General features: G+C 63.3%; 5 protein-coding genes across 5 annotated transcripts; 3 read left to right on the forward strand and 2 right to left on the reverse strand.

Annotated features, from left to right (window-relative positions):
- Positions 1-478: 478 nt before the first annotated feature.
- Positions 479-1,974, forward strand: PAN0_010c3973 (MAGE-domain-containing protein; the record flags this gene model as incomplete). The annotated part of the gene is made up of 2 exons (XM_014800429.1): positions 479-1,343; positions 1,424-1,974. 2 exons carry the CDS (start codon positions 479-481, stop codon positions 1,972-1,974), a joined length of 1,416 nt encoding a protein of 471 aa, XP_014655915.1.
- Positions 1,975-2,765: 791 nt separating this feature from the next.
- PAN0_010c3974 (uncharacterized protein) lies at positions 2,766-6,680 on the forward strand (the record flags this gene model as incomplete). The annotated part of the gene is made up of 1 exon (XM_014800430.1): positions 2,766-6,680. The coding sequence occupies one exon, from the start codon at positions 2,766-2,768 to the stop codon at positions 6,678-6,680; it is 3,915 nt and encodes a 1,304-aa protein (XP_014655916.1).
- A 170-nt stretch (positions 6,681-6,850) lies between these two features.
- On the reverse strand, positions 6,851-7,810 carry PAN0_010d3975 (short-chain dehydrogenase; the record flags this gene model as incomplete). The annotated part of the gene is made up of 1 exon (XM_014800431.1): positions 6,851-7,810. One exon carries the CDS (start codon positions 7,808-7,810, stop codon positions 6,851-6,853), a length of 960 nt encoding a protein of 319 aa, XP_014655917.1.
- Positions 7,811-8,183: 373 nt separating this feature from the next.
- Positions 8,184-9,449, reverse strand: PAN0_010d3976 (MT-A70-domain-containing protein; the record flags this gene model as incomplete). Its single annotated transcript, XM_014800432.1, has 1 exon — positions 8,184-9,449. The coding sequence occupies one exon, from the start codon at positions 9,447-9,449 to the stop codon at positions 8,184-8,186; it is 1,266 nt and encodes a 421-aa protein (XP_014655918.1).
- Positions 9,450-9,835: 386 nt separating this feature from the next.
- Positions 9,836-11,770, forward strand: PAN0_010c3977 (uncharacterized protein; the record flags this gene model as incomplete). The annotated part of the gene is made up of 1 exon (XM_014800433.1): positions 9,836-11,770. One exon carries the CDS (start codon positions 9,836-9,838, stop codon positions 11,768-11,770), a length of 1,935 nt encoding a protein of 644 aa, XP_014655919.1.
- Between the last annotated feature and the right edge of the window lie 585 nt (positions 11,771-12,355).

A 12,355-nucleotide genomic window follows, 5' to 3' on the forward strand; every position in this document is an offset into this window, starting at 1 on the left:
GGAGCGCGCCCATCCTGGCTTCGAGAGGGCGCTACGCGTAAAGCCTTACCAGCAGCTGCCGTTTAGAGCTCGAGTGGAGGCGAGCGCCGCTCCGCGTCCCGCCTTTGTCTCAGGTGCGGCAAGGCGGGCGAGCTCTCTTTGCCTTCGCGTTCGCTGCGCCTCAATCAGGAGCCTTGCCGGTCATCTTTCTTTTCGCCCTTGGGCGCACACCCTTCGAAAAGAGGATGCCAATTCGTCTGGCAAAAGAGTGTCGTGGGATGATCCCCACTCTTTTCTTGCAAGCTTCGCGCGACACGACGAAGGGCGCGCGTTTCGCGACGCTTTTCTTGCCCTTTGATGCGCGCGTGGCTCGACCAACACACGCAACTGAGACCCTGAAATCGGAATTTCGCCTCATGAGCTGCGCCTTCTGAAGTCACCACCACCAACTTGGCTCTGCTTTGGATTCAACAGCACCCGGCTCGAGTCGTCGTCTCTCATGTCGACATACGCAGAAAGAAGGAGCGCGCGGCATCCGCGCGGTCGCGATGCTCCGGCCTCGTCCAGTCGCCATCCAGCGCCATCCAGTCGACGCCGAGCTGCGGAAGAAGCTCCCGCTCCTGCTTCCCCCTCGACATCCGCCTCGACCTCGCCTGCACCGCAAAGCGATGAGGAAGATCAGGACTCGACGCATTCGCTGCGCCTCTTGCCGTACACACGGCTCACCGTGGGCGACGGCGCGCGAAGGGAAGCCGAAAAGCTGGGCGAGACCGAGGTGAAGAAAAAAGCCGCCGAGCTCGTCCGCTACGCGCTCGCATGCGAGTATCAACGCGTCCTCATCCGCAAGGACGACATCCGCAACAAGGTGTTGGAAAAGAGCGGCTCGCGCGCCTTTAGCGTCGTCTTTAACGCTGCGCAAAAGATGCTCCACAATACGTTTGGATTTCACATGGTCGAGGTGCGGCCCAGGGGCGCTGACAATGCCGAGCTGGCAAAGCAGGCCGAGCAGGTGCTGCGCGCGGCTGCATCGTCCGCAAACGGATTACGACCGCGCGGCCAGCGCGCCGAATCCGCAGAGCCCGCCGGAGACGGCTCGCTAGGAAGCAACATCTGGGTGCTCAGGTCGGCGCTGCCCTCCTCGATCAACAAGGCGCTCGTCAGCGTAGATCAAGGGCTTTCCAAGGCCTTTGCGCAGTCCACCTCGTCGGAGCCGTCCACATCCACACCGTCGAGGAGACGTTCGGCTGCAAACAATGCCAAGGCGGCGCTCGACTGGTCATCCGCCGACCACCAGACAGGAGAGATGGGTCTCCTCTACATCATCCTCGCCCTCATCCTCGTCAACGGCCGCACCATTTCAGAAGGTGAGTCACTCCAGCAAAGGGAACCCATACGCACGAGCATCCATGCTGACCTTGCCCTTCTGTGTTGCCTCTTCGACCAGCAACGCTGCACATGTACCTGCGGCGCATCCACCTCCATCCCGATACGCCGCTGCCGAGCGACCTGCGGGGCACTGGGCCCGCATTTGGCTCTTCTTCCGGTGCATCGCAGAGCACACAGACGCAATCGCGAGGTCGGTCTGTGCCTGGCACGCTGGAAGGCTTCCTGAACTCGATGGTCAAGCAGTCGTACCTCGAGCGTCAGCGCTCGGATGTGGCGGATGTCATGGATGCCGCCGTCACGCAGGCGCAGACGCAAGGCAGAAGGCGAGGCCGGACCAGCGGTGGCGGACGCGCTGGAGCCGACGAGGAGTCGATCGTGTGGGAGTGGCGGTGGGGAAGCCGTGCCGAGGCCGAGGTGGGCGAGAAGCGCATTGCGGAACTCATCTCTCAGCTCTTCCTGGATCCCACTGCCGCGCCTGATGGAGCCAGCGCCGCCGGTGCAAACGACGACGAAGACACGCAGGCCATCGATCGCGATCGCCTCGCCAAGCGTCGCAAGGTGCTGCTCGCCAACATCGCCTCGGTCGCCGGCTCCCAGCTTGTAGACTAGGGGTCCTACCAGAATGACAAGCGCCCGTCTACTGTGCTCGCGCACTAAAAAGCCTGACCATTGCATGACTAGCCACTGTCGATGCTGTGCCTGCAGCCTGGGCTGGCGTGCGTACAAAGAGCATTTGAGTGCAAGGTCGAGCTGCAGTGGAAGCGGCGGATTAAGGGGATCATGTTAGGCCGAATTGCTCGATTTTGGCAAGCCGCGTCGAAAGCCAAGCCAAAGCTGGCGCTGCGCTGCGCGTTGATTGGATGCAGGTGTGGGCACGCGCCTCGGAGCAGGGAAAGGGATGTGTTGGGTTGGGTCGGGCTTGGCTTTGCGTCGGGATGCGGCGCGGCTAAGGAGAAAGGCACACACACGGACTGCAGCTACGCGCCAAGCGTGCAGCTCGGCCAGGGACGCCCAGAAGAGGCGAGCGCTCGGTGCAGCCGTGATTCGCAGGGCTTTTCGAGTCAGAGCGTGGCAAGCGAGAACCGCACACGCGCCTCTTCCCACAGCCGGCATCCGATAGCAACGTGTTTGCAAGCCCGATCCAGTCCGGCCCGCGTTGCCTGGTGCAGCTCAAGGCCGTTCCATCTCGGAAGAGCAGCGGCGTCGTTGTCAACTGTCACAGGAGCTCCCCAACCCACCCCGCTCCTTCTCATTCACGCTCCAGCACCATCCGCAAGCTACGGCAACGTCCACATCACCTTGCGATCGTCATACAGGCAGTGACTCGGATCGCTTCGACTCTGCATCTGGCACTTCCTCGATCCAACCTAGTCAGCCGAAAAGCTTGGTAGTGACGCCGAATGTCGGCGGCGGTGCGCGCTGCTCTCGCCGCAAAGAGGGCCGAGCATCGTTCGCGCTCCTCTTCGCCGTCCAAACCGAGCACTCCGCTTCCCAGCGGAGACGACAGCGGCGACACCCTCACCAAGTCCAACCTCCTGCCGCACTTCGGCCGCGACCTCGATGCTTCCATTGCCAGCCCCTTTGGTTCGCCCAAGCCCACCTCCAGGCCCGGCTCGGCGGCTGCACAACGCAGCTCGGCCTCGTCAGCGCCCGACATGAATCTCAACCAAAAGTCCGAAGAGGACATCGTGCGTCTCAGCATACAAAACGGCAAGGTCAACCTCTCCTCCCGATCCCCGTCGCTCCAACAAGTTCCAGCGTTGCTCCTGTCTCTTCTCGCCGACGATCCTCCGTCTTGGTTCCTTCAGATCCCCGAGGATGATCGCCAGCCGTGGTACATGCGAGAGGAAGTGCACACCCTCCAGCTCAGCAACAACGAGCTCGCCTCTCTCCCAGAAAAGCTCGCCGAGTTCCGTGGCCTCAAGCGCCTCGAGCTCCACAGCAACAAGCTTCCCAGCCTCCCTCCCGCCTTCTTCCAACTCTCCGCCCTCACCACGCTTTCGCTCTCCAACAACGGCCTCACCTCTTTCCCGCACTGCCTGCTCGCCCTCGACAACCTCGTCACGCTCAACCTGTCGCACAACAAGATCCAGACGCTCTGGAAAGAGAGCGATGTCCAGTCGGCTCGTACTCAGCGCCAGGCTTGGGACAAGGAGAACCAGACGCAAGAGAACGGCGTCTGGGCTGGCCTCTCGCCCTCCAAAAAGGACCGCAAGCCGCTGACTGCCAATGCGGATCCCCTCAACGCACCCATGCGCGCGCTTCGATCGCTCGACCTCAGCCATAACCGCCTCTCCAACGCCGCTTTCGGCATCCCGGACCTTGCCAACCGTCGCAGCAAGTCCAGCCAGAATGCCCAAGCCGAGCAGACCGGCGTGATCTTGCTCCCCACAGCTCTCAAGACGCTCAATCTCGGCTACAACAGCATCCGCGCTCCCGTCTCGGTCTCTCTCTTCCAGAACCTGGCTGCACTGGAAGATCTTGGCTTGCAAGGTTGCGGCATCGGCGACGACGTCTTTACCTCCGAGGGTTCAGTCGGTGCATCCAAGGACGTCCTACCCAGTTTGTCTGTGCTCGACCTGTCTGGATGCGAGCTCGACGACCTGGTCAAGATCGAGAGCCTCTTTGGCTCGCAGCGCATCCAGTCCTTCGACCAGGCCATCGGTAACGTGGAAGCACCCAGCAAGCCACAGGAAGCGAGCGAACCAGCTCCAGGCTTTTCGACGCGCCAGCTCGTGCGCGTGCTCAACCGCCCCACCTCGGCCGACATCGACAAGATGCAGGACCGCTGCAACGCCAAGGTGCTGTGTCTTTTGCTTCAGGGCAACCCGCTTCGCGAGGAAGCTCTGCGTCAGAAACGCGGTGGTCGCTCGGCTGCGTCTCCCGAGAAGAAGGCTGCCTCGCCATTGCCATCCACTACCACGGCCTCGCGCGCCTCGCCAACTGATCCCACGACAGCCATCACCACCAACAGCAATGCAGCTGCCGCAACTGCCACCACTGTCGCTGCCACCACTGCCGCCACTGCTGCCGGAGCGTCCCAGCTGCCACCCAAGCCCAAGGTCGTCAAGGAGGACTGGGAGATCCTCGCCGAGTCTGGGCTCAACACCGAGCTCGGTCGGCGCAAGCTTCGCATCGAACAAGCACGACGCGAGCAGGAGGCTGCTGCTGCTGCTGCCGCCGCTGCCGCTGCTACTGCAGGGTCTGGATCCCCCACCAAGCCCGCCGACGAAGACTCGCAGCCACGAGGACGCAAGGCGCGCGCGGCCGACGAAGGCGTCAGCTCGGATCCTGACGCCGCGGGATCCGGAACCGACTCGCGCGAGCGCGGCGCGGCTGCTGGCATCGACGAGCTGGTGGACGACAAGGACTCTGGCAGCGCTTTGGCCAACGCCAAGCTGAGTTCCAAGAAGAAGGAAGCGCTCGGCCAGGTCCCGTGCAAGTTTTTTCGGAGTAATGGATGTTCGGCCGGCGCATCCTGTCCCTTTGCCCACACGCTCCCCGGAGATGGTGGGCAGAAGTCCGTTTGCCAGTGGTTTCTGAAGGGCAACTGCCGCTTCGGCCACAAGTGCGCCCTAGCCCACGTGCTGCCTGGCCAGCCCATGAGCATGGACCGCAAGAACAAGCGCGCTGCCCAGCACGGGCAGCCCCTCCCGCAGCCGCCCCAGCACGCCATGGCTGCCGGCGCCAATGTGGCTGGTCAGCCGCATCTGTCGCCGGCGGGGCAAGCCAAGAGCAACGCGCCCCGACAGGCTTCGTCGCAGCTCTCGCAGACGCAAGCTCAGGGGTCCAACGGTCCCCAGCAGGCACTGCCGACTCGCGCGGGTGTGGCGGGTCCGATGCCATCGCAGCTGCCAGTGCAAGGATCCAACCGCAACGCTTCGTTTGCATCGCGCGACCACGATCTGCCGTTTGGAATGCCAGAGGACTTGCATCCTGGCGGACCGACGGGCGGCGTGGCCAGCGCCGACAGGGCCGGCTTCGAGGGCGGTGCACTCGCGTCTGCCGCGGTGCCTGACGCGCCCATGTCGACGTCGTTCACGGGAAGCACCTCGTTCCAACGACCTGGCTCGCTGTCTCAGAGCCTGAGTGCGTCCTTGTCCGCGCCTCAGCCGTTTGGTGGCCTGGACTCGTCGGCTGCAGCTGCGGCGTTTGGAACGTCGGCCTCGGCTGCGCGCGTCTTCGGCTCGAGTCCGTTCAGCCATCCTGGCGGGCACTCGCTGTTCTTCAGCGGGAGCCAGGACTCGGAGGGTGGTGCTGGGCCGTTTGCGCGTTCCAACCGGGACACGTTCGGGGCGCGCAGTATGGGTCGTCTGGACGACGGTGCGGGTCTGTGGACCGGCATGCGCGGTGCGTCGTCGCAGTCGATCGGGCGCGGCGAGCGCGATGTAGAGGAGATCGAGGATGCCGAGGATTTTTTGCCGTCGAGTCTGTCGGACCTGCTGACGCCGGCGGAGCTGGAGCGCCGACGACGCAGCCACGGTCTGTCGAGCTCGTTTGCGGGCAAGGACGAGCGCGTGACGGTGGCGCAGAGCATGCCGTCGCACGCGGGCTACGGGTCGTCGCTCGGCTTTGGCAGGTCGGCTATCGGCGCCGAACGCGCCAAGGCCAGCAACATCGCCACGGGATTCCAGCAGCAAAAGCAGGGCGGGAGTGGGCTGGATGCCTATGCTTTTCGCGAGGGTGGCAGTTTGTCGAGCTCGGCCAGTCGGACGGCGGCACATGCGCCAGGTCAGAGTCTGCCACAGGGTCTGGCGGCCGGGTTGAGCCGCATGCATCTGCGCACCGGAGGCACCAGCGACACCGGGCTGGCAGATGGCGTGTTCGGGTCAGTAGGAGCGACCGAAAGGCCAGCGTTTGCATCGTCATTCTCGCAGAGCTCGCAGTCTGCACTTCGCGTACCGGGCAGTCTGGACGAGTTTGCCCTCGGCCCAACGGCACCCTCATCGGTGCTGCCGCACCGTAGTCCGTTGGGCTTCGCGGTGGGTGGTGGGGCAGCAGGCCGGTTGAGCGGGTCGTTTGCCGAGCGTCCGCTCAACGGCGCTGTTGGTTCACCGGGGAGTGCGGCGGGCTCGCCGTTTTCGCCGCCGCTGTCGGCGATTGGATCGCACCGCCAGCAGGCCGGCGAGGGCGGGATTGCGATTCCAGAGGGCAGCGCACACAAGCACGCCGCAGCGGTGGGGAGGTTCGCGCCTCATCCGGCAACGCAGCGGCTCAGGGCGGGAAGCTCGGCGGCCGCGCCGCACTCGCCACTCACCCTGCCCGTCGTCACGGCGGAAGAGGACGAGGAAGAGGCGATTTTCGAGCTCGAGTAGACCTTTCCCCCCCCCCCCCCCCCCCCACACACACACACGAAAAAAGGTGCATCGTTCAAGATGCTGGTTGTTTTGGCGCAGATTCTTCCAACGTGGGAAAATGGTGCAAGATCGTGTCATTAGTGAGGAGAAGAGGGGGAGGTACAGTGTGTTTTGATTGGTAGGGCGATTTAGGATTGGCGAGCGGCGTTGATGGCGTCTCGAAGTTCCTGGCTGATGTAGAGATCTTCTGCGAGGTCGTTCACGTCTGTGGTTTCATCCACGTTGAACTTGTGTAGGTCGTTGTTGGTGAACCCCTTTTCGCGGAGGTACAACTCGTCGACGAGGAACTTTCCCGTAAAGCTCTCGGCGGTTTCCTCTACGATGCGGGCAGCTGCTTGGGCAACGATGGCTGGGTTGCGCCACTTGCGTTCCTGGACGCTCGCGTCTTTACTGACGATCTTCATTGCGCTTGTGGCGATGAGCGTGTACGGCCAGAGCGAATTGACCGCCACTTTGCCTGTGGTTTCGGCGGCAAGGGCTAGGGTGAGGAGGGACATTCCGAACTTGGCGATGGTGTATGCACTTGCCGTTTGCGCAAACTGGTACGGAAAGATGGCGGGTGGATCTTTCTGGCCAATAGTCGTTGAGAGCGTGTTGAAGTTGAGCGGGGGTGAGAGGGTAAGGATGTGGGGATTGTTACCCTTTGCGGCGGAGGTGAGGAGGTGGGGTAGGGCGAATCGAGAGACGAGCCAGGATCCTCGTGCGTTGATACCGTTCATCAAGTCGTAACTCTTGACCGCTGCATCCTTGGTCGGAGTCATGTTGATCGCACTAGCGTTGTTGATCACCATATCCAACCCGCCGAATTTGTCGGCAACCGCGTTGATCGCGGATTCGACCGCAGTGGCATCGCGAATGTCCAGCTGGACAGGATGAGCTTTGGCGCCAGAGCCGGCTTTGTCCGCTTCGGCAGCGATCTCGTCGCAGGCAGTGTAGATCGTCCCGGGCAGTTTGGGATGCGGCGTGGCGGTTTTGGCGGCGATGACAACGTTGGCACCGCGCGAGGCGAGGCACTTGCCGATCTCCAGTCCGATCCCCCGTGATCCGCCCGTGATGAAGGCCGTACGTCCCGCTAGCGATCCCACCATCTTCGAAACAGCAACGATAGAGAATGTCAAGGATGGTGGAGCGAATGGTGGAGGCCGATGCGGGGTTTTTAACAACAATGCACCAGTGAGCCTTCGGTGAGCGCTCGGCTCGGAAGCAACACTGCGGACCGCAAGGTGGGAACCGCAAGCGCGCTCGACCGCGGTTGAACAAGCGGTCGCCACTCCCATCCCAACCGGGCAGACGCGCGGGGTGATGCGACTGAAATGTTTTGGCTCGTGAAATGCCCGTTCCCACTCACCCGCATGCCAACGAGCCGGCAGAACTGGACCCTGGCCTCAAGCGCACCGGTCACCACCACCCCGCACAACCGCACTGCAATCGCATCTATCGCATCTATCGCAACACTGCAAATTATCCGCAGCCCGAATGCTGGTGTGCAGCCAAGCCGAAGGTGTGTGGTACCGCTGCTGCCGGATATGCCTGCGCAACATGCGAGTACGGAGCCGCAAGCTGCTGTGCCTGGTGCTCGCGAAACGCCCTCAGCCGATCTCGGAGCGTGGCATCGAGCACATGATCCGACTTGAGCTGGTTGCCCAGCGTCATCCAGCCCCTGCGCACGTTGTGCCGTCTTCCAAACAGCTCCACCTTGCGACCGCCCGGACAGAGCCGTTCGATCATGGCGTACAGCTCGTCGGGCTTGCGCGAGGTATCGCGCACCTCGGACACGATCACGTCCGCATTAAGGCCGCGGTGCATCCACTCGGGCAGCGGAGGCGGCACTCCCGCCGCCCTACTCCCGACATAGCGCTGCGACGACCCCGCAATGGGCGCGCTGGCAACATCCGCATCGTCGCAGCGCAACTTGGCGCCAACAAGGCAGTGCTCCTTGGTGTGGTTGAGATGGTGTCCCGTGCGGCCGGTGCGGATGAGTCGTTGGGTCTGACCGACCTTGACCCAGATGAGCTCGTCGATGCGTGTATATCCCCAGTGCGCGAGCAGTTCGCGCCCGAGCTCCATCGCTCGCCCCGTCACCCACAGAAACAGCAGCCCCTCGTCCTGCAGCACGGGCACCGGCATGGCGCGCATGTCGTCGTCGCTCATCGTGCCGTACGGCAGCGACATGTGGATGTCCCACGGCGGATCGGCGAGGATGACATCAAACTTGCCCAACATCGTGTAGTCGAACTGCTTGAGGTCGCAGTCGATCCACTGCGCCTCCTGCTGCGCCCCATCGCCGCGGACCCACTCGCCGAATCCGTTCTCGAGCAGCGTGCGCCGCGGATGGATGAGCCCGATCTCGCGCGCCTCGTCCGAGTCCGGCCCGTACGCATGGCGTGCATTGGTGGTGGAGAAGACAAACGGCGCCTGTGGAGGGTCCGTGTCGAGCTCAAAGTGGAGGTACTTGCACGAGGCGGTGCGGTGGCACGTGTTGAGGTAGCTGCAGTGGCCGTACGCCGCATCGGTGTGCGGGTAGACGATGGGCTTGAAGTGCAGCTTCTGGCAGCTGGCAGCATCGGGACAGTCGGCACGCGTGAGGTGCAGGCAAAACTCTTGGTGGCGGTTGTCGGTGCTCTTCATGAGCCGCGTCAGCAGCTGCTGCTTGGCGGTGGGCGCCGAGAGAAACGCCGTCGTGATCGCCTCGACCGCTGCGTCGTCGGTGAGCCCATCGTCGGTCATTATGTGCTCGATCGCAGGGTGGTTGACGTTCAGATCATGGCCGTCGGAAGCCAGCGAGGTCGCCGTGTGGGTGATGAGCCGATGACAAGGTGCGAAGGTGGTGGGCAGAATGGGTGGGGCCGAATCAAGACCCTGAAATCCCACTTTTTCCTCCACAGAGCAAGGCGCGCGTGATTCTACCGCGCGAGAGCGTCAGCCGCCTCTTTCGGTGGGGCTCCGGCTGAAGAAGCGGCTCGCTCGACCGGTAAAGTCTGCCTCGCTCGCCCGGCCCGCTTTGCCCACTCTCTCCACTCTCCTCTCTCCACTCTCCACTCTCCACTCTCACGCACGGTCGCTTCCACCTTGCTTCAGATCCTTAATCTGCCACCAAGCCCTCGACTGTGCTCATGCCGGTACCGGACATTGCCGCGGCGGCTGCGCCAGCTGATCTGTCGCTGTCGCAGTCCATGTCTGCGTCTGCTTCAGAGCTCAAACGGCCGGCTTCGGCCGCATCGTCGCTCGACGACAGCCAGACGCTCTCGCGCACCAAGGCTGCCAAGTCGCACTATGCCAGAGCCGCACGCGCCTTTCTCGCCAAGGACCTGCCCACCGCGCTGGTGCAGAGCCAGCTGGCGGCCGACCTGATCTCGGCGTCGAATCAGCTGGGCAGTAGCCTGACCGCCTCGTCGTTCCTCAACGATGCCGACCTGGACGTCCAGAAGCTCGTGGAAAAGATCGCCGTGCTTCGACTCACGGTGTTCACGCAGGTGTATACCGATCAACGCACCTTGGCTAGCGTCACCGACGCCCTCACGCAGGCCAAGCAGAAAGCCGGCTCGGACGGTGCAGCGATGGATCGGGTGGCGTTGCTGCTTTCCAAGCAGCCGCTGAGCCTGATCAGCCACCTGTGGTTCGAGGCACTCCGACTGTGCTCGCACACATCCAGCGACGCGGATGCGCCTTCGCTCGACCCGACGCCCGAGACGATCCACCTGGCGATTGAACTGCCGGCGTCGGTAGTGTCGTCTGCGGTGCTGGCAGCGCTGAGGCTGGACGCTCTCGAGCCCGCCACGCGCACCGGCACCAATGCGGCACGCCTGATCGCCGAGTGGTATCTAGCGTCGTTTTCGTCGGCGTTCGGCGCCGCGCCGCCCACGCCCAGGGCAGCGGCTGCGTACGAGAACATCGTGGGGCTCTACTCGCTGCACGTGCTCGCTTCGCGGCTGGGCGAGTGGGAGTATGCGCGCGAGTTTGTGGGCTACTCGAGTCTGGCCGAATCGGTCAAGTTTGGGCTGCTGGAGCAGATCGGCGAAGCGCAGGCGCATCTCACGGCGCAGACGCAGCGCGAGCAGGACGCCATCGCCAGCGCCCAGAAGGCCTACACCGAAGAAAAGCACAAGCGTGCCGAGGAAGACAAGCAGGCAAAGCAGGCGGCGGCGGCGGCGGCTGCCGCCAACACGACCAGCAAAGGCGCGAGCAAGGCCGCCAGCAAGGCACGCGATATCGCATCGGGCATCGGCAACTTCCTGTCCAGCAAGACGGACTCGGGCGCTCAGGATTCGGCTCAGTCGTCGCCGCTGGCGTCGGGCACGGTGGCGGAGACAGGCGGATCGTCGCATCGAAAGCGAAGCCAGTCGCCCACGTACTTTTCGCCGCGCAACGGTGCGGGCGAGTCGAGCTCTTCGTCGTCGACGAGCCCCGCCATTTCGCCTGGTTCGACTCGCAGCGCCGAGGGCTCGAGCAAGGCGACGTCGACTGCCTCGGGTATGGAGGAAGAGGCCAAGTCGGCACGTCGGTCGATGCGTCGATCGAGCTCGTCGCGCTCGTCGGACGCGGGCAACGAGAGCAGCACGTCGGCGGCATCGAACCACTCGCGCCGGTCGGTGCGCAAAGAGGCGCGCGAGGCACGCGAGACCAAGGAGACGCGCTTCAAGGACGACGCCGGCTACGCTTCGACGCGCGCGCACCTGTCTCGCTACATCGAGGGCGACCATCGCCAGGCGGGCTCGTCATCGTCTCGGCGCGACCCCGTGCGTGGTGGGGCGTCGAGCTCGTCGTCGCTGCTCTCGACGCTCACGGCCATGTTTGACTGGCGCAAGTCGAGTCAGCCGCGCACGTGGCTCATGTCGGCGATCGTCATGATGCTGGTGTTCTACCGCGTGGTGCGCAGGACGCCTGCATCGGTCAGTGCTACGACGACACGACGAAACGCAGCGGTGCGCGAGACGCGCAACAAGCTCGTCGGGCGCACTTCGGGCGGTGCATCGGCAGGCAGCGGCGTGCTGGGCTTCAACTGGATCCTGCTCGTGTGGAACAAGGTGCTCGCCACCATCAAGATGTAAGTTCCTACCACGCCGAGACAACATGAGTACTGTATGCTGACATTCGGCTTGGGTTTTGGCGTGTAGGGGTACGCAGGTGACGTATCTGTGAGAATCAAAGCAGCAGAGGCTGGATGAGTGCAGCATGCATGCCATAGTGGTATCGGCGATTGATGTGGATGTGGAATCGGCGATGGGTGGGTGAGGCGGGCGCATGGATTCAAAGGGGACGAGCCGAAGCCGAGGCGGCGTGAGCCAAGTCCGAGAGGGGTTGGGCAAGATGCCGAGCGTACACGCGTCTAGGCATGCTGGGCGTGACAGCAGAGCAAAGAGCCAAACCAACCCTTGGTCGACGTGTTTTTTTTTTTTTTTTGTTTAGGAAAATCGGTGGTGGCTGCAGCATTGCCAATGCAGCATCGCCGCACCCGCTTGGATCGCCCTCGTCGTGATCACAGGGGCATCCTTCTCCTAATGGCAGCATGAAAGACAAAAGCCGAGCGTTTGATGAAACCATACGCAGACGCCCACCTTTGTAGATATGAGGGGCCAAGCCGACGTGCCGAGTGTCCAAGTGTCAAAGGGAAAGACAAGTGTGTGGGTGCAAGG

This window comes from Moesziomyces antarcticus, assembly GCF_000747765.1.
Source record: "Moesziomyces antarcticus DNA, scaffold: scaffold_v10010, strain JCM 10317, whole genome shotgun sequence".
Classification (NCBI taxonomy): domain Eukaryota; kingdom Fungi; phylum Basidiomycota; class Ustilaginomycetes; order Ustilaginales; family Ustilaginaceae; genus Moesziomyces; species Moesziomyces antarcticus.